Source organism: Temnothorax nylanderi, unplaced genomic scaffold, assembly GCF_030848795.1.
Source record: "Temnothorax nylanderi isolate EJ_2023f unplaced genomic scaffold, tnyl_v1.0 TNYL_tig0127_pilon, whole genome shotgun sequence".
NCBI classification, from domain to species: domain Eukaryota; kingdom Metazoa; phylum Arthropoda; class Insecta; order Hymenoptera; family Formicidae; genus Temnothorax; species Temnothorax nylanderi.
In genome coordinates, this window is record NW_027249189.1 from 493,029 (window position 1) to 515,252 (window position 22,224).

General features: G+C 37.9%; 1 protein-coding gene across 1 annotated transcript in view; it reads right to left on the reverse strand.

The window, feature by feature from the left end:
- Positions 1 to 609: 609 nt before the first annotated feature.
- The window catches only part of LOC139776750 (uncharacterized), a 29,482-nt gene continuing 7,867 nt past the window's right edge, over positions 610 to 22,224 (reverse strand). The window contains exons 2-5 of the mRNA XM_071713644.1: positions 7,227 to 7,370; positions 3,999 to 4,321; positions 3,458 to 3,732; positions 610 to 2,685 (exon numbers count right to left, since the gene is read on the reverse strand). Of these exons, the coding sequence (XP_071569745.1) occupies positions 1,953 to 2,685; positions 3,458 to 3,732; positions 3,999 to 4,321; positions 7,227 to 7,230 (1,335 nt within the window). The 5' untranslated portion in view covers positions 7,231 to 7,370 and the 3' untranslated portion in view covers positions 610 to 1,952. The remainder of the gene's footprint in view (positions 2,686 to 3,457; positions 3,733 to 3,998; positions 4,322 to 7,226; positions 7,371 to 22,224) is intronic.

Consider the following 22,224-nt stretch of genomic DNA (forward strand, 5'->3'; position numbering starts at 1 on the left):
GCTCGACATCGCGGTCCCTACAGGTCCCACAATATTCAATGTTATATAAAAACTTCCATGATTATATGTGAAATGTCCTCCAAATGTCCACCCGCACATCTCAATTTAAAGTGATTACTTTAAGTAAAGCGAAACCTTTGTGATTTATTACGAGATGGTTTTGTAATAAATACACACCACGATTATAATTGACTATTTTTCCACAATCTGTACACGTTCCAAAACGCGATTTATTTTTAACATTATATATTTGTCATTCAATTCTTTACAATTCGGATGGCTATTAAGTTTCGTTATATTAATATTATTATTGTTGTTTTTATATTTATATGTTATATGGTTAATATCCTGCATATTTATAGTAATAAAATTGTAATCTCTTATTATGAGAAAGTACGAAGAGAAAATGTAGTGTAGATGTAGCAAGCGGGTAGGATAATGCGCATATGAAAGTCTTACCACTTATTTTTCGATTTATGCATATTTCAGAATATGACTTTGTTATGCATGGTTAGATTCGGTATAAAATGCACTTTTATCTGGTAGAAAAATGTTTTTTTAGATTACAAAAAAGAAGTAAATGGTGGAGGTATGTTAAAAATTACAACATTCTTAAAAAACCTGGAAACATTATTGTAAAGTATTCTTAAAACTATTACATATTTATTTTTAAAAAAATTTTCTATTTTATATTTTTCATATCTTATATCTTATTATTTTCTCATAGTTTCAACGATATTCGCTCTGGAAGAAAAAAAAACAGATTTATTTCAGAGAGGTGTTTGACCTCTTAAAAATGCACAGAGGTACATATAAAAAAATATATATGTTCCTTATTTTGAGATTTTCAGATTTCAACTTATAAACTTATCAAAATCAGAAGAGGAAACACTTCCGTGTGTTTCCTTGTCGATAAAAAAAAATCTTTTAAAAATAAGAAATTCGTATTATCAAATATTATTAGATTTACCATTATATAATTTTCAACAGCAAATATCTGAGTTGATTTTCGAGGTTCATTTGATCAAATTACTGATCACACGTTTATTGTTGTAGGATCATCGAAATTCACAGTTTTCAATATCTGTGAGATTAACAGATCAACGGATACTTCTCGAGCGGGGTTAATTCTGAGCGGGCGCATTTTTCCGACACCAATGTCGCTCAGCGGTCGTGGCCGAGGTAATAACGGTAAGAATCCGCTAGTATTAACACGCCTCTCGCAAGACGACAGATTCTCTAATGACGGAAGCCACGAAGAAGCGATACTGCGTGCTATCCCCGGTCGGCATGCCCCGCTACATCCGCTGCAGCAGCATGCACTGGGGCCCGTAATTACGGGATCATTTTCCTCGGTCAACAGCCTTGTAAATCATTCCGCGCAATACCCCGTGGTGGACGCGTTCGCGTTCGCGTCCTCTCGCGGCAAAAGAAATCGTCGGCGTAGCAATTTCCTTGACGGTGGTCCGAGCCGTAAATCCCTCGTCAACTCGTTCGCGGATGCGCGATCAATATATCGCTTTCATCTCCAATATCCCCCCTCCCCCGGCTTGTAGCCTTATCCTTTTAACGGTAGATCAACAGTCGGCGGCTATTTAATCTCTAGTTTTTAATCTTATAATCATATAAAAATAGAGAAAATTTTCAATTGATAAAAAACTTTATGTTTATACTCTCATGCATCTCTCGCTAAAAAAAAAACATTTATGACAATACTGGTTCGACCATTTTAACATTTTAAGGATCTTTAAACGATCCTCTCGAGACGAACGCCAATACTCCTCGCGTCTGTAAACGTTCATCGATATCCGCAACTCGAAGAGTTCCCGCGACCTTTCGACTCCGTACACGTCACATCATTTGTTCCGGTCGACCCTGGGAGTCAGTTACTACGAATCACAAACGATTCCCCGCGGATGTTGGGTTCTATCCCGACGGAAGAAAACGCGCGCTCAGCACACAGTATTGTAAATGCCCTCCTCGTCGTCGCCGGTGCTCGCCGACACGTCCGACATCTCGGACGGTGCGAGCTTCACGTAGCCCCGATCTCGCTCCCTGGTACCGTTCCCTCCCACCGGCAGCAATTTTTCATTCTGCGACAAATCTCGCAATGGACCATTGCCGCCGCCGCCGCCGCCCGGCTCGCAGATTTCGGCATAGATCTCCTCCGGTTTCGGCGGCGGGGTGGGAGGCAACGGCGTCAGGCTGTCTCTCACCTTGGAGTACGGTGGATCCATGTCCGGACTATTGGTCTGCACCTCGAGGACGCTCGTCGAGATCGAACGCTGCACTTGTTGCCTGGACGACGCATGCGATGCCTGCATCAGATTCGTTTCCGATTCCAAACTGGCATATCTCTCCGGCGATCGCATGCCGATCTCCGGTCGTACGGCGAACGTGAAAGACGCTGATTTCTTCGCCGGGTTTCTGCTCTTGCCACCCTGCGCTATCCTCGAGATCCTGTCGAGGAAGCTGTGATTATTGCCGGCGCTGCGACTGTTGCTCCGGTCGCGGATCGTCGTCTTCTTGATGTGCTCCAGACCCTCTTTCAAGCTCTGCAGTATTGGTTTCGTCTCGGGCTTCGCTTTAATCTCCTTTAAATGCAGCTCTTTCAGCTGACTATTGTTGGACGCCGGTTTCGGCGGGGCGACTCGAGGTTCGGTCGCCCTCTGGTCTAAAGCTCTTCTATAAAGCGGTACCAAGACGCATGATCATTTCCATTTTATCTTTTTATCTCATACATAATGTAATAAATTACTTAAAAAACGATTAATGAAAAAAAATGTTCTCAATCACGTTAAGAATCGAATGCCTCAAATTTTTATTACATTGAGATTAATAATATAAGCGCTAGAAACTAGATTAACTAAATTAACTCTGTATTAATTCTTCAGAAAATATAAACTTTAGCGACTATTAAGAAAAAATCTTCTGTTAACGGAATTATTATGTTTTCTTAAACTAATTAACTTTGTATAAAATCATCTTTTTATATTGTCTTTATTAATCCTGTCATGTTTTATCCAATTATAATAATCGTTTATTAAAAGTTTAATTTTGAAACTTATGTTAATACTGCATAGTTTAAGTACAAGAGACCTCCATATAACACAGATTCATATAACAGAAAAATTTTAATATTTGATTGTTTTAAATAAATAAACTAGTTAAATAAATAAGAAATAAATGAAAGCTGTAACAGTGAAATAAAAAATATTTTACTGTTGCATCTTTAATATTCATTTTACGATTTTTTATGATAAACCCTTGCATCCTTTATAAATATGTGTTTCTATGTGCATATATATTCCATATATGTACATATAATTTATGTAACTCGTATAATACAGATTCATACAACACTGAATGTATCCCCCGTGTTATACGGGGGTCTACTTTAATTAATACATCGCATTATGTAAGCAATGTCTTTTTTCCACGCAGTTAAGATTCTTACCTGCAAGCTGAGAGCAATCGCTGCATTTTCGGCGAAGCAAGCAATCTCGCCTCAGAAGGGCATCCGAGTCGTGCTCTTTTCACCCGAGGCGCGGTTGGACCGATCGCGACGAGCTCCAGGAGTTCCGGCACCGTGGTATTGGGTAAGGGTCTTTCGGGCATTAGCGGTACCGCGCAGCCGAGAACTATCGGCCCTCTGGTCGCGTTCTCCAACTGCATCAGGCCGCTGTAATCTCGCGGCAACGGTACGGGCAGGGGTCCAGCGACTAGACGTACCTGAGGATCATACACGCGGATCGTATCGTTTTGGTTAATTAATCTCATGACACGGAAAAAAAGAGTAGCTATATACTATTGCTAAATCTAGTCGTAAAATATGGATAACATTTTTACAGCGAAAGCTATATTTTTGCAGCGAGAACAAAAGGTTTTGCTACCGTTGCTAAATTATAGCTCTCGCTGCAAAAAATGTTAGTTATCCATATTTTATACGACCAAATTTAGCTACTTCTTTTCTCCGTGGATGTTGTGATGAAATTTACCCTCAGGGGTAGATCCCTTCTGGCGAGCTGGTGAACTCTGTAGAGCACCGCGTCGCTGCCGGTGTCGAGGCTACCGCTCTGACAGGTCGCGTAGAACTCGCCTCTGGCCGAGAGCGGCGCGAACAACTCATGCCCGTGAGAGTCCAAGCACTGGGCGTACTGATCCCGCTCCGACGATCTCGAGCATTTGCCTTCCGGGACCATTCCAGAGGCGCCGGTGGCGACCGGTGCCCGACGAGTGTCCTGGAAAACGGCGGTCAGCCGCAGGACCTCGCCGGCACGCACCGTCGTCTTCGTGTAGTGGGCCCGCAAATTTCCATTCTCTGTAACAGAAATTGACCCAAATCTTGATGTGTGGTACTGTTTCCATAAATATTAGCAAAATTCAATTGAGATTTAACTGACTAATTTTTCTAAGAAATTAGAAACGGCTTATATGTGCAATTAGAGTATGCAATTGGAGTATGTTTAATAAATCATCACGTCAGATTCAAAGAGAATTACATTGATTGCTTATAACTTATTGGCGCCGTTGAAAATAAATCTTACCGATAGACTCGGCATATGATGAGTGAATAACGTGCGAATGCCTAATTAGCTCATTAACGTTAATATATGTATATTCATAGAAACAAGATTATCACACGGAGAAACTTTTATATTAAATTTTACTATGCTGCCGCACCAACTGCGGACCATCAAGACGCACAAGTTTAAATGCTATAGTCTTATAGTAAAATAGCATTTAATGCTATGATCGTAGCATAAAATGCTATGGACATAGTAATTTTACTATAAGACTATAGCATTTAAACTTGTGCGTCTTGATGGTCCGCAGATGGTGCGGCAGCATAGTAAAATTTAATGTAAAAGTTTCTCCGTGCAGATACATTATGCAACGCGGTAGATTGAAATGTTAAATAAAAATATCAGGAAATAATTGTTTTAATTTGTTTTAATTACTAATAAATATCATAGAATTATGTATATAGGTAATTTCCTCTTCTAAAAAGGGTATTAAAAATAAATATTATTAAAATTATATAATACATAAAAAATTATTTTAAAAAAGTGCTATAATTTTCTCTCTCTTTGTATCATCAATATAGTAAATTCGTAAATTGTTCAATATGATTGGAATTTTTAATCAGTATTTTCCTAGATTCTAAAACTTCCACCATGACAGAAGTATTATATAGTCTTCGGAAATTTTAACTTTATTTTTAAATCTTTTTCTCACTTTTTCTCATACAGTGTATAGTTTTATAAGGGCACATCTCCTTTAAGGGGAGGTTCTCATCTAGCGACCCAAAAGTAAGGTGATTTTCTTGAATTTTTTTTTCATAGAAGGAAGTAAATAAATAACTGAAGGTTTTTGACACTTATTTATGGAGTCTAAGAGTACATAGAAAAATTTTTTTAAATAGAAATTACTGCCGTGGAATGGTGTTACACGTGGTGCATCGTGACCGCGTCAAAAAAAGATGTCCAATTGGCAATCACTCTAGCACCTGTAAAAATTATCAGAAATCAAAAATCCAAAAATTTTCATGAAATATATAATATTTGTTGGAGCTTGAACCTATAATATAAATAAAAAGTCGAAAATTAAAAAAATGACGGACATTTGAATTTTGAGTACCGTTTTTTCACGTTTTTTCTCAAAATTCAAATGTCCGTCATTTTTTTAATTTTCGACTTTTTATTCATATTATAGGTTCAAGCTCCAACAAATATTATATATTTCATGAAAATTTTTGGATTTTTGATTTCTGATAATTTTTACAGGTGCTAGAGTGATTGCCAATTGGACATCTTTTTTTGACGCGGTCACGATGCACCACGTGTAACACCATTCCACGGCAGTAATTTCTATTAAAAAAAATTTTTCTATGTACTCTTAGACTCCATAAATAAGTGTCAAAAACCTTCAGTTATTCATTTACTTCCTTCTATGAAAAAAAAATTCAAGAAAATCACCTTACTTTTGGGTCGCTAGATGAGAACCTCCCCTTAAAAAAATCTCCACGCGCTTCTAACGTAATAACTCGAGTAGCTAGGAATTGCTTGATATCATCTTGACATTCGAGGAACATACCAGTGAATTTCCATATGAATCGATCGTGTACCGTTACGCTGATGCGTAGGTATAATCAAAAGGCGGGGTGGCGAGCAATTAGCGACAATAAACACATCGAATAACGGACACCGACGCGAGTCGACGCGACGCCGCAAACTTACGGGACCTATCCGGATCTCGTCGAAAGGAGGAGTCGAGAGGGATGCGTTCGCGCAAGAATCTCCTCCTTTTCCGCCGTGACCATAATCGTTACGGCGGCGTGTGTAATGGCATAATGCTCGCGCCGCGAGCCGTACCCGTGCATATATGCGTTCGCGGCCGCTTATGCACGCGCGTCCGTGAGGACGGCTTTCACCGAGCCGCGTGCCTATTACGTTACGCGTTTGTCGCGCGTAAGCCTCGCCTCGCGTACGCGTTTGAACGCACGAACGTGTACGCCGCGAAAGCCACACATTACTTACGGACACATTGACATTCGTGTCACGGCCAGTCGCTGCAGATCGAGAAAATAATTCGCGAGGCGAGAGAGATCTATGTACACGCCTGCGTGCAACACGCGTATCGTGAAATTGTGAGACTTATTTACGTCTAAATAATGATATGAAGAAAAACGAAACCAACAGCCTTGCGTTACCGTTAAGCAAGTGAAAAATATGAATTGGACTTTACCGTTCACCTATTCTATGCACAATCGCCATCTCCGAATGCTACTTTCCCAAAGAATTACAAAGGAAATTTCTCGTGTCTCGGGAAAGTATCTACATTGTTAACGAGCTGGTTACGCGAATGCACGGCGTGCAACTCGTATATAGCGGGCCGCATTTCCACAGGCAGATCGCAGCGGATGATAACCGCAGCCGCGATCAGTTGGCCCGTGGAAAATGCGGACTTGGGTTGGTCAGGACAATAAACTCAATGGGCGCCAGATGTGACGCGAGATACGTGGGTAATTTCCGGTTAAGTCAGAACGCGTACGCGAGGAAAAAATTATGTAAATGATCAAAATAATTCTAAATTATTGTTAAATCAAAGAAGCATTTCACATCTTTGAGATTTGATCAAAAATTTATGTCATCGACGTTAAAGTTTAACATACCTATACTACAATAATTCTATGATATAAACAGAATGTTGATAAAATTACTTACCCATTTTGGAGTGCGTCAACGTGTAAGCCCGCAGTGGTTTCGCAAGCAGGAATGCCGGTACTCCGGCGCGCACCAAGGCACCGACTCTTCTGTACACTCTGGCATTTCCGGTACCACTGTTGTTGGAGACTACCGAAAACCAGCCTGCAACACACAGAAAGTTTACAAATGAGACACATAATCAGAGAAAAGGCGTAGTTGAAAACAGATTTACGAGTAGTGTATAAAAATATTAAGAAAAAGAAACAAGATCTTTATATCACTTTTATACCTTTAACATATTTATTTATCTCTTGTATTTTTATAATGTTGCTTTCATTTACAAAGGATTAGAATTAAGTGTTATGTTCTCTATAGAAGACGCGTTCTTACGAATTCGCGAACCGCTCTTAGAAAGGATTTCTAATAACGAGACAAAAAATATTCTTAACATGTTTAATCTCATCACAACCTGAAGAAGTATAAAAATTAAACAATATTAAAATTAAATTAATAATTCCTATTCTCCTCTGTCGAATAAAATAAGATTGACTTAATATCTTGAGACAAGAGTAATATATATAAATTTAAGCTTATATATTCTTGCGTTTAGACTAAATCTTCACGCGATGTTAGCCGTGTTAGCGCCACAATATTTAGCGCGAAACCGATGTGTGCTACCGTCTTTCGTCAACGCCAATAACGTGATACGCTATTGACCGAGAACGAAGCGTAAAGGCCATTGCACGTAACAAAATTTTAGTCGTAATCGTAAGGCTATAAGAAAATTGACCAATCACAGTCGAGTATTCTCCTTATGGTCGAAAAATAAGGTATAGTGATTGGTCAGTTTTTTTACGACCTTATAGTTATGACTAAAATTTTGTTACGTGCAATGGCCTTAAGTGTTTTATACATCAACGTCATAGTCGTGTATATAAAGTAAGGCAGAGTAAAACGTAAGTCATGAAAGGCTATTGTACAACAACCTTTTTCGTATTACGTTTTTCTTTGCCTTAATTAATATCTATGCTACGACAGACGTCTCGTTCTCTCAGCCATACGCGAGTAACGTGTTCGTGCCTGTGGTGGATCTGATTTATTATGAATACAAGTTTACCAAATAATATCTGTGTTTTCGCTCATAATATCTGTGTTTCAAAAACCTTTACTTTATTTTATCGCAAAAAGGATCTTGGAAGAATAACATAAGATTCCTGACAATCTACACTAAGAAATAAATGTCCTGGATTTTAGTAAATATTTTAGTTTGCATACAACTGTGACTCCATTTATTAAAATGAAGAAAATTTCCCTTTTTATTGGTATATGTGTATTTACTGAGAAAAAAATATACTAATAAAAAAAGGAAAATTCTCTTCATTTTAATAAATAATAAAGAAAGTCACAGTTGTATGCAAACTAATATTTACTAAATATTTACTATTTAATTCAGAACATTTTTTTCTCAGTGTACAAATTTTTTTCCGCAAGAGTATATAGAATAAGATTTCCTTCAGATCCGTCTATAGTTGAATCAAGAATATTATGAGATTGTTACAAATTGCTATCTAAATCTTTCTGAGAAAATTAGAAGGATAGCATCAAGATTATTTTATTCTAAATTTAAGAATTCCTCTATTTAAGATTAAAATATTCTTCTTTCAATGTTAAATATGATTGGCCCTATTTCGATCCTATTTTATGATAGATTGAAGAGTAATAGCATTGTATCTAGAAGTCTTTTCTGTGGGTGTGTGCGACAACAAATACGCGTCTTCATCGACCCGGAATTTCGCTTTCTCGCGGAAGGACACGAGGTAACGCGGCACGTGTTGTCGATCGTGCGCGGCATTGTTCCGCGCGTGGCTCGTTCGTTAACGCCCCTCGGCTCCATCCCGTGCGCAAAACGTGACAAACGTTACCGTTGCTGCACGTGCACGCCGCGTGGAAACTCGTTCCACTTTGTGCTTTGAGGCGCGCGCGCGCGCTTTCGCGTAGCGCGGAGAAAAACCGGCCGGCGCGCCGACTGGTTTCATAAACCCTACGTTCGAGCCATTAAAATCACCAGCGACCAACTAATAATCCTTTTACGAAATCACAATGTCAATTTGACCCACTTTGTTAATACGAGCACGAGCGCGGCGGCTCTCCGCCGCTCGAAACGAACATCGACGTTTATAGCTCGGCCTAACGAGATCCTAAGATTCAGTTTCGTAAAGGCAATTTAAGTCACCGTATAACGCCGATCGAGTTATGCCTTTGTACCGCGCCCGACCGCGATTTTCGTGCGACAAACGCGCGCCTCAGGCTACTTTGTCGCTATTCCTTTCCCTTAATCCTTATATGGCGCGATTTAGTTTTTAATTTAATGTATTTATAGTATTTATACGATTTAAAGACACCTATAAATCGATAAATGTATTATTCAAATTTGAATGTGACTTAATCTTTTTTCTGTCATCCATGCGAGATCGATGGTAAGAATTACTTGCAGAGGGATCCTCGACGGCAGGCCGAGGATCACAGCGTCACGAGTTAAGATTAAATCGGTAATCCGTCGTCGATTTGTGGCGCGGCGTGGATCGCGCGGAAATTTATAGCCGAATATAAATGTGTGCCTGCTTCGAGGCACGGTATTTAAAGTACGAGCATATAAATCGCCGAACCGTTTCGCAAACGATTTATACATCGCGTTTCCGCCATTTAGAATTGATTTACACAATAAGCCTGTTGCATGAATCCCAATGATCGTTCCGCCCTTTCCGCGAACGGATATTGCGGATGTTTTATCGGCTATCGGCCGTCCGGACGTTTACGGCCAATTTCGGATTTATCGTTAATCGGCCTTCGCGGTGCGCGAATCGCGATACACAGTCAGATTAATTCGCGATGTCTTCTTTCGGAAGGCAGAGGATAAACGCGCGCCGTGGAGTTGACGGCGCACGATAAATTTTCAATATAAATTTTGTTTAAGTGAGCCTAATTAGATTCTATCATTTCTTTTATTCCGCGTCTTGCACAAACAATCCGGGACAAATTTTGCAAACATTAAGTACATGAATTATATTCGCGTGTATCGCTCCGCGATTAAAACTTTCGCATTTTCCACTCGTTGCAAAGATATAAAATGCAAAAAATATTATAAGAGTATAAAACGTTATAAATGAAGAAAGTATAGTACATAAATGAAGAATATAAATATAATTGAAGAAAGTACAGTAAAATAAGTTCCAATTAACCGACCAGTTCTGAATGAAGAAAAAGCATATTCAGTCACAACGACGAAGCTATCCATTATAAGCGATTACTGGCACGGATATTTCTCTATTGGTGTTACGGTACTATTGTAGTGCGGATTATTATAAAATCGCTCTTCGGTCGATCAATAGCTATATGTAGTCAGTGACTGTAAAATCGTTTATGCAATCATCACGGTGCACTTGTCATTATATATGCGCGATTTATGATTCCTAATATGTATCCGCGGTTTCACCGCGTAATAGAGACGATAAAACTCGTGCAGGAAGGCATGCTTTGCGTATCTCAACGACTTCCGTAATGTGCGATACAAATCGATCGAGAAATTTTCTCGTTGGACGCGTATCGTCTATACGTCCACGAGGAAATCGATTATGGACGTAACTATTATAACGTTTATCAAGCCGATTCATTCACCGGTAAGCTCGTGCTCGCCTTGGCTGAGATCAATCTCGCCCTCGATTTCACTTGTTATGCATCCCGCCTCTCTGGAACGCCTACTACTCGGTGTCAGGTTCGGAAACCGGTAGTAATTCGCGTTCGACTTAATCAGCTCAAAACTGGGACAGTTTATAATCTTATTGACACCACTATCGATACTCTCGTAATGTTCTCTTCCTCTCTATACTTTCCTCTAAATAAATCTTCTGAATTTCTCGTTTTTCTTTTCTCTCTCTCTCTCTCTCTCTCTCTCTCTCTCTCTCTCTCTCTCTCTCTCTCTCTCTCTCTCTCTCTCCTCTCTCTCTCTCTCTCTCTCTCTCTCTCTCTCTCTCTCTTTCGTTTTATTTATTCTAATCGCGTCAATTATTAACATGCACCGTAAACATACGCTTCACATTGTTTGTAAATGTAATTAAACGTGCGTTAATGATACATTCAACATATATGTAGAAGAAAAGTGGCAAAGCTTGTCACACACTCATGTCACTCGTCACATGAAAAGACACGAAAAACCTCATCGCGATTACGGAGTATTTATGAGATACCGTACGAATGGATAGCCTCGGAAATTTCATGGTTTGGTACAAACCGTTACTCAAACACGTCGCGGCATCGGGATGTTCAAGTCTGTTGAATTCACGATCAAGACTTCGCTGGATGTAATCTTGATCGAAGTTTAATCCTTTGCGGTCTGAGATAATATCGACAGTGGTTGGATATTAAAAAATTCCTCTCATAACGATATTACACATCGTTGGCTACGCGATAACCAATTTCCGTCAGGTAGAAAAAAAATTCAAGGATGGTAGGTAGGAAGAAATCGATCACGTACGCACCCGCACGTGTAGCATCGACGATCAACAAAAATATTAAAAGACTAGAGCTATAAAATGAGACATCGACGTCGATACACGGAAATATTTGGCAAGCTAATTAATCACATGCGCGATACATGATAAACGTGTTTTGCGGCCTGTTTTGATTAAATATTCATAGTTTCTATTTATCTTGCCCGACTCAAAATTTGGTTTGTAAAAACGACGTGTAATCATACCCGCCGATATCATCAGTCGATCAATCCTTTCAACAGAATGTAATATCGGATCAACTAATTTGAATATTTTATAAGTGGGCGCGATAATTGTATTCGTATGTTAATCTCTCGTATGCTAATCTTTCGAGAAGAAAGAGCGAAACGCGTTCGATAGTCAAATCGTTACGCGACCATCGCCAAATACGTGTCACGCTATATAGATTACTCAGATCGATCTCATTACAACGAAGGTCAAGTAAGAGTGAATTCCATCGGCGACTTTCATGTTGTCTGACGTAACGAAAAGTTATTTTTATAAATTTCATCATGTTCAATATCCAGCTTATTCTGAAATTAAATGTTATACTAATGCTATAGTTCGGAAAGATAATTTGACGTGCTCTTTCAATGCAATAATCCTGCTTAGATGTCTTTTTGCTAGGAATTCGTAAAAGTGCCAACTTCGACTCTGGAAAGACAGCGTCCGATCCTGCGAGCGGTCATTAATTCTCGATCGCCAGAGAGGTTCCTATAAAGGTTCTACGACACGACCGTCGTGACGAGCAAGCCCGACAGACTCGACGCGGGATATTGTCGCGCAATTAACATTTCGCTCGTCTCGATCGTTTCTCAGCGTTACGTCATGGCCGTTAGTTTCTACCTTCTTAACGAGCTAGTAATAACCATTCGGAGTGTGCTCCTTGATTTACAACGCTTGACGAACAATTCGTTTAGACCGGCTGGGACTCTTGAGTTGGCTACTTGGCTACCGCGCTACTCGGTGCATGAAATTATCCGTCTGCGATTGAGAATTCTTGTTCACGCTATGCGCTACTGTGTTCGATTTGCCGACATTAAGCCAGTCGCAATGTTGGTAAACTGGAGCAGATCGCTGATTAAGTAATGATAGACCACGGTCGCTGCGACCGTTATTCGTTCTTTGCCTCAGCAATTCCACGAGATCATAATCCGGTTGCGAAACATCGCAAACGGATTTCATTTTGCAAGTTGTAAAAAAAATTTTGTTACTTCATCTCGTCGTAGCAAAAAAATTTACGATAAAGAATAAGTTATACAGTAAATTCTTACTTTATCTATTTTAAAAAATAAACAGCTTTTTATACACGATTATATATATATAAACACATACTTTTCATAAAGATATTATATATAAATATATATTTGTTTTTTCTTAACTTTGATGATATTTATTTAAATAATATGTAGGAACAAATATTATAGGTACATACTTATGATTTAAGTAGTGCAATAATTACTGATTCTAATCAAATAATTCATTAACAGACTAGAATTCATTTCGCATTATCCAGAAAGCAAGTGCTAAGTTAGACCGAATACAGTTGGGCGAATAAATATCACTGCACTATATATTTAACCGAGCTTGAATTAATTTTCCATCCGCGTACAGATTCCCGTAGAATTGGCCTGCGTGGAATTTCGCTCTCGATGGCAGGCACGCGGTCGGACCCCCGATCTACATATATTCCATCGCGACTGACACGTTCAATTTGCCGCGTTCCTGTGACGTGCAAAACGGCGGATGGCAGGGTGAATGGGGAGAACGAGGCGGAGCGCCGCGTTTTTTTTTCCCCGCAAGCTCGCTCGCTCGCTTGCTCGCGCGGCCGATCTGCCGCGGACATGATGAGGTATAAATGATACGTGTCAACGTGCCAACACGGAGAGACGGCCGATCCCTGACCACCGTTCAACGTACAATTGCGTAAGGCAGGCCCCATTTTCTGCTTGCGCCTCGCGTCCTGGCTCGCACGGCCCGGCCGGTGCGTGAGGAGATTCATGCCCTTATGCCGTCGCCCATTTCGCATGCAAATGTCCGGCCGTCCGCCCGCGTAGCATGAGAATCACAATAAATAACGATCAACGGACAAATTACCACCCTACGTGATTTTTTTACGCCATGTACGAACGGCCCTCTCCCACTCTGCTTTTTCTCTCCTCGAGCCTGATACGCATGTGACTCGTTACATGCACGTATGCATTGCGTGTCCTTGTACCATGATATTCCATGTTACATATACACGTTACGTTAATTTACCGAGACATGATAGAAGTGCAGAGAAGAGATATATTACATGAGAATAATAAAAATGTTATATCGATAATATAGATCATAAAAATTCTAGCTTCAAGAGTTAATTAATTAGATACGTGTATAAAATATATACATAAGTTGAATAATTTATCTAAAAAGATTTGTTACATTGTATATTTTAATAATAATCCAACGCGCTTTCTCTTTTCTACTCCCAGAACTACATAACGCAGGATTGTTCTCATGCCGCTGTGTGTGGATCGCAAATTCTCGCGCGTAGTTCTTCGTAAAATATCATTTGTATCTTCGCTTTCACTTTCATTTTCCTCGCTAACGGCAATTCGTTCAGCTGCCGATAAAGCGACAGCAGAAAGTGATAATCCTCGTCTTGGTACACGCCTTGAGATCATGCGTTTTCCTTACTTACCGTACTGTCGACGTTTTTATTACCTTATTTACATCGCGATGTCCGATCGAGAAACGCGGTCATTGACAATTTGACGGCAAGCGTGTGCAAGCGATCGCACGCGATCGTTATCAAGATCAAGGGAATGAGTGCCTAACTGACGAGAAAAGATTCTCGAATTCGCGACTCCTCCGTAGTGGATGCAATCACGCGAATCACGCGATTGATCGATAGTTGTCTCGATTTTCTCTCTTTCTGCTGTTTGCATAGAGATTTTATCCCGCAACATTTAACGTGTCGATGAACGAATTGATGATAAACAGCGCGTTTGATTGGCAGATAACCACTTTCGATCGTAGACGACTTTTCAATTACATTCTGTACGATATTTGTGCTCTTTGACACGTTATACTGAATTTCTGTGGAGTCACTCCTCTTCGCTTTCAGCTTTCTCTCGAAGCACATCCCTTTCGACCTCTGTTAAAATTTCTTTTTCCCCTGCTTTTGAGAAACGCGTTTGTACGGCGTCGTAATTCGTTTTCGCAGAAGTTTTTCGATAAATATCATTAATTCTTTCGCTTCTAAATAATTCTATTAAGCGTAAATCAGAAATTTTTATACTTTTATTTCTACTCGACTTTGAAGTCCTCAGCAGTGCATATTTTAAAACCTCGGAGTCCTGATCGGTTATCACTTAACAATTTTCAGTATTATCTTCGAATCAACGTAAACATCGTTTCATTCATGTCGCAACATTGAATTGAAATCTGTCTGTCGATCTTCGATATGATCGAAAGTGCCCTTGCACTGCCAGCTCCAGAAGTGATCACACTACTTTCTCGCAAACACGGCCACGGAATGCACATGGTGCTTTTCTTCTTGATGAGTGACAACGTATCCATATACGCGATCCAACTTTGATCTTCGTTTTCTCCTAAGTCGTTTGTATCTGTCAATAACGCTGGATCTGGTACGGCCACCCGTTGCGGGGAGATTGAACGCGTTGAGAAAATAATTCTCAAGTATCTCTCTATCGTCGTTTCGCCATCTCAATTTCCGATTACCTTCCGATTGCATAAGCACGAAATCAGTTAGATAGCGAATTTCGAAGCGCGGCTTCTTCGTTATCGATGTACGCCCTTGCGATTATACTCTTGCAGAATTTTCTTACTTCTCGTATACATTTTCTTGAATTGTTTACACTTACTCTAGATTAAAAACAAATCTTTCATTGCATTGTTATTCAAAATCATCAGATAATAATTTTTATGATTAATAGATTAATCAATTAATCCATTAGGGGTTTAATTAATGTATTATGGTATTAATTAATGTGTAGGTATAATTAATCTTATTAAGGATTAGTCATTCAATAATGTGGTGTTGCAACATGTTTATATAAATAGAATATCAAGTATTGCCCGAATTCTTTAATTATTATTAATTAGTTTTCGATGGAAAACTAATTCCCTTTTCTTTTTTTCAAAGTCGGGAAACAAAAATTATTTTCACATCACGAAAAACGAAAAACTTTACACATATTTATACGTATAATATGATGGATGATGTATGTACACAAAGAGACAGCAAACACACGTTATTATTTAATGATGTAACTTCACACGGATTTTCCTTCTTAATTAAAACATTGAGTACAATAATTTTAATGGCATTTCAGAACAATTAAATCTTCTTTTTGTAAATTATATGTATTATTATAATGATTCTTATACAATCTTAATATATCTTTTCATCACTTTTTATTACCTCAAAATGTAAATTTCCACTGATGTTACAGATACGTATCATACGGATAACACTTTCCTTGCCGAGTTCTCAGGGCACTATATTATCCACGACGTACTACCGTGAATCTGATAAACGTATTATATCGCGAAGAAAGCTTCCGCGATGCACTTTCCATCAAGTTCTATACCGGTGAATACAAGAATTCGAACGGTGTTGTAAGAGCACTTCCTTCTTTTCCAAACCGTAATAGAAAATAAGACAAGAAGAAAACACAGTTCACGGCAAAAGACCCTCTTGTCTTAAGTTCCCGCCTGAATTTAATTATTTTCGAGCGCAGAATGCGCAGATAGGTACCCGATGACAAATACGAAAAGCGGCCTGGGGGTCATAACGGGGCGTCGCTAATGAATGAAATGAAATGCGCGCTCGCTAAGAGCACCGGACGTTCGCACGCGTTCGTTATCGCGCGCAACGGCATCGGGAAAAACAAGATCGCGAACTTTCCCCTCGCGGTTTTTTGTACACCTTCGCGTACATCTTCGTCGGATCGCGGATTAAGGTAGTTCTCCGGTCCTTGTACTAGAGAAAATCGATTTTCTCTAGATTTTCTTGAAACTGTGAATATACGTTAATTTAGGTGTGCTTTATGCGTGGTATAAACTTCAGTATCTCTTGCGGTATAAAAAATCAAGATACTGAGCCTCAAAGTTTCAACTTTTACTAAATTTTGGTAAAAATTGAAACTTTGGAGGCTCAGTATCTCGATTTTTATACCGCAAGAGGTACTGAAGTTTATACCACGCATAAAGCACACCTAAATTAACGTATATTCACAGTTTCAAGAAAATCTAGAGAAAATCGATTTTCTCTAGTACAAGGACCGGAGAACTACCTTAATTGCGCATACGACGCGATCCGTAGGCGTAGGCCACGACGCGTGACACCCGCGGCTCACGCAGCACACGCGATTGCGTAACGCATCGGGCACGCATGTAAACGTAATTATATATTCGCGTGCGTGTGCTCACTGCTTGAGCTTCCTAGTTAACCTATTCACCTCGTGGTAGGCGGGGTACGGTGAATGAAAGGGGAACGCACAGGGAAAAGGAGAGAGAGCGCGAGAAAAGGAAAAGAAGGGTTCCGCGTTCTCTCTCACGGGAGCACGTCGAGCTTCATACGGTTCTTACCGAATGCATTGTCAGTGCATTCTCGCTATGCGGATGTTACGATATCAAGAACCCTTCGCCGGGAAAAGATGTTTGCGAGTTCGCGAGATTTTACGTGGACATTTAGAACGGACATTCAAACGGTCTAATTTTGCATCGCGTATCACCATTCTTATTCCTGCGTGATTTTCGAGGATACAAAAATTACGAGGGTTTTCATACGGTCACTGCATAGAAAAAGTCAGCCCAATATCGGCATCTGTATAAACGAAGTGAGAGTTTTGGATCATCGTTTGAAAAAAGTTTTTCATATTTTTTAAAACACTTTTGATTTTTTATCGACTTATATTTATCGACTATTTAATCAAATTAATTGATATACGATTATAAATGCGCAATTCTTTCTTATTTTATCTATATTTCTAGCTTCTTTAACTCCAACAGATATCAATTTCCGGTATCAAGTAATTAAAATCGGAATCAAATAATTGATAACGTATTAACAATAGCGAATAATATGATTATTATAATATAACAAATAATATGATTATTCGTTATTTACTACGTTTACGCGAGCGTTACTTCTGTATATAGTAACTTACGATAATTCCTTCGCGTAAACGGGATTTTGTAGTAACTTACGATAATTTACTTCGCGTAAACGAGCGAATTATCGTAAGTTACTACAGAAGTAACGCTCGCGTAAACGTAGTAATTGTCGCATATAAGAATTTCAATTTAGTTGATTTAATTTACTTTTAATCAAGGATTAATACCAATGTAACTTGTCGAATTTGATTTAAAATATTTAGATCATAGAAAACTTACTGTAAACGACCTATCATTCGAGTATCTAATTTTAGAGTAAAGATCTACTTAGGATTATATATTTTTTAAATATATATGTATGCGTTTTTAATATACATGTATTATGCATACGTATTTTTTCCCTATTTGCCGTTTGCGTTCGTCGCCAGGGAGCTTTTCTCGGAATTCAAACGCTCGAGGATCACCCCATTATTTGGGCCAATCGCGTGTTTTCGTTATCGCGCGCGTAGTAATTTCGGCAAGTACGCCGCGCCCCGCGCCCGGCTGCGCGAAGGAATGTAAGGGGTGGGGGACGGACAGTTCCCATCAGGATACCGCGCGGTACGGCTGTGACGCGCGACGTCGCGACGCGGCGTGGATCCTTCCGACCTTCGATCAGCTTCGATCGTAATCGACGTAATCGTATTCGGTCGCGAACGAGCGTGATGTGTGTGATGTGGATATCGTATTCGTCTCTATTGAACGAAGGTACGGAGGGGACATGGTGTTCGCGAGTACGTTCGACGATCTCGCAATAAGAATAGCCGACATGGCCGCTTATCGCGAAAAATGCGCGTTAATCGTCGTCCAGCATGGTGTACGCGACGCTTACGGAGCCTGCGTTTTCTCGTCGCCGTGTCTCGCGCATGACGGTGGAATCCCTGGAATATCGACCCGCGATCGAGGCCGGCGTTCGAGACAATTTTGCATCGAGGTACACATCGGAGGCATCCGAGTACCGTGCCTCGCCTCTCCTGTAAGTATACGCAACGCTTCATATTCGTTCGACGCGAGTAATTGCGCTCGCGAATGCGATCGCCATGTCGATGTCGTCCCGTCGAGAAGCTCGCGCGGTTTTCCTGGAAGACGCTCGTCGCGTTCGTTTTTTTCAGGTGACGGGACAAATATTTATACGCGAGCGTTACTTCTGTAGTAACTTACTATTAAATCCTTCGCGTAAACGGGATTTTGTAGTAACTTACTATTAAAAATATATATATTTACTATAACGTACTGTTACGTGTCTTATTATACTATCTTTACAATCTCCTATAGATGCTTTATAATATTTTCTATTTAATCTAAGCATTCCTTTTGGTGGTATAAGATGAGATATTAACATTAACATAGCAGCAACTTTGTCCTCTAAAAAAAATTTTTTTTTATGTAATATGATCACTTTTATGTAATACATTGTTTTATATGTAATATAAACATGTAAAACATATTTGTATAATATTACCATCTTTTTTAAGATTGTTGATGCTTTCGGAAAGTGCACCGACAGTATCATCCTTTTTATTAATACGCTTTTTCTTGACCAATTTATCAAAAAAATCCATTAGTGATTTCAGTGTTACAAATTTTCATTTCGATAAAATCACTCTGAATGAGTTTGTAACTGTCTGGCATACAAAGAATAGGCCATTTTTCGAAAATGTGGTTAAGTTGTGTATCTGTGGAAGTTTTCCACTCGGAATGACGATTTTTGAATGTGCAAACCCAATGGGACATGACTAAATTCCATGGCGCCCTGTTATGAAGTAGCCAGTCAAAACTTTGTTGAAACTGAGGATCTAAGGAAAAAGCGAAATTACTGTCATTATTTTATTAATGAAATAGATGTTTTTAATTTTAATTTTTGTTGAATTAAAAATAAATGTAGCTTGTCAAGCTTTTAGAAAAACAATAATAATTGTTCTATGACAACAAGTTTCACGTAAAAACAATTATTTTATATGAGGTATTTTTTAAAAACTGTTGTAATATAAGTCAAATATTTACACCAATGCTATATTAAATCTTTGAACAAAGTAATTTTAATTTAATTTTAAGTAAACTATACTAAAAAATAATTTTTATTTGAGATTTTGTTTTAAAAAAGTAAGTTTAAACAAACACATTTAAAATAGCCAAAAGCTTTCAACATTATTAACAAGATTTATAAATAAAATAACTGATTTATTTAAATGATAAACTGATTTATAATAATTTATTAATTCCAACATATTCTTTCGTACGATGACTTTACCTTCTTCATTATTGTTATCTTCGGGATCGGTTTCAATATCAATCTGTTTTTCATTTTTTTTTATTTTCATATTCACGATTTCTCCACATATTTACTAGTTTACCTCGTGCTGGAACTGATTTTTTAGTCAAAGAATATTTTTTACTTACAGAAGGTACAAAATATGTACTTTGACATTCTGTTGGAAAATCTTTAACAATGAGATTGCTAATTTTTTCACAAAGTTCGTTGCTTTTCCTAGCATAAAAAAATGTACCGTTATAATGTATAAAGTTTATATAAATTCTGAAGAAAGTACAGCAAATGTATATTTGAGAGAATGTATTGAAATTTTACCTTGCATGTTTAGTCTCAAGATACGAAATAACAATATCACATATTTTACTGCGATTTTTTTCACTAATATCACCGCTTTTATCGTACATTTTTATAATACGTTGTCCAACACTTTCTTTGTTGAAGAAGTTTTTTTTATAGATGGCATAGTCTGAATTATAAATTGTGATTCACCTAAGATAGCTTGCTGACGTGGTAGTAGTTCATCATTTTCTTTGTCTGGATCTTTTTGTAATACATTTGAAGTCCCAGATGTACTTGCACCGTCATTAATGAACTTAAGAAATGTTTTTTTATGTTTTTAAATAAATAAATATATACACCTTTTTTAATCAAGTAAATACCTACTTTATTACTAGTAATTAATAACATACTTTCAATATTTTTATTTCAAAAACATTTGAAACATCTAAGACAGGATTAATTTTGAAAGAATTACTTGATTAAAACATTTTTTCTCAGTCACTTATAAGTATCATGTATGATGTAATGATCAAACTTACACTTCTTTTTTTAGGTGGACTTTTTCAGTTATCCAAAGAATCAGTTGAAATGTTTTGAACATATTTTCTTTTCCAGTAGTTTAAAAAACGTGCTCTAGGTACTATAGGTTGAATTATTTGTGCAATAAGCTCTTCAGTTAAATATTGTAAATCCTCTTCTTTAATTTTATTTTCTGGAAAAGGTAGTATTTAAAGCATTGTTTATTTAAAAAAAGAATTTATTTTAACTACAAAGTTTATCTTACTAAGCAAATATATACTACATATCTTCTTGTTTAATTATCAAGTTTCTATTTTTTTTTAAATTTATAAGAAAATAGGTTTTATGTGTTAAAAGAAAAAAAAATTTTGTAAATAAGACACGTAACAGTTCAAAAAATCTCTCTCTATACTTACTTTCAAAGACGTCTATAAGATTTTATATTCCCAACTCTTTTAACATTTTCTTCATTTTTTCGTCAGTCATTATAGAAAAGTAATGATGCAATTGGAAAAATAGGTCTTGGAAACTTAAGACGATTCTTGTCACTGTTGTTTCTTCGTTTGACGAAGATCAAATCCTTCTCTTTCAACTTACACGAAATCTGTCCTAATAAGAAATATGTTACTGTAATGTAGCTTTTAATGCACGTTTACACGGAAAAAAAATTTACTTGAAACAAGTAAATCCTGCTAGGGACTATTGAAGTAATTTATTTCTTTGAAGCAATGAAATTTTACTTGAAACAAGTAAATTTTTTTCGGTGTATACACGTGTATGCACGAAAAATTTTTACTTATTTCAAGTAAAATTTACTTGTTTTAAGTAAAATTTCATTGCTTCAAAGAAATAAATTACTCCAATAATTTATTTCTTTGAAGCTCCCTAGCAGGATTTACTTGTTTCAAGTAATTTTTTTTTCCGTGCATGTTCTACAACATTAATAAAAACACATGTATTTATTAAAAAGTAAATAAATATCCGACGTTACAGTTTTAACCTTCCGAACCTGATTGTGAATCTATTGGATCCACTCAATTATAAATCTCTTGAATTATTAAAATAAATTTCGTATTCATTCTCTTTTATATATGAGTTACGTCATTTTGGTTTCTTGTAATTAATTAGTACCTTTTAGTTTACTTAAATTAAATGGGTCTCACAGATCCAGCGTCAGTAACTATAATACAGATTTTGACGTCATCTTCGGAGGGAAACATTTATTAGTTTTGAT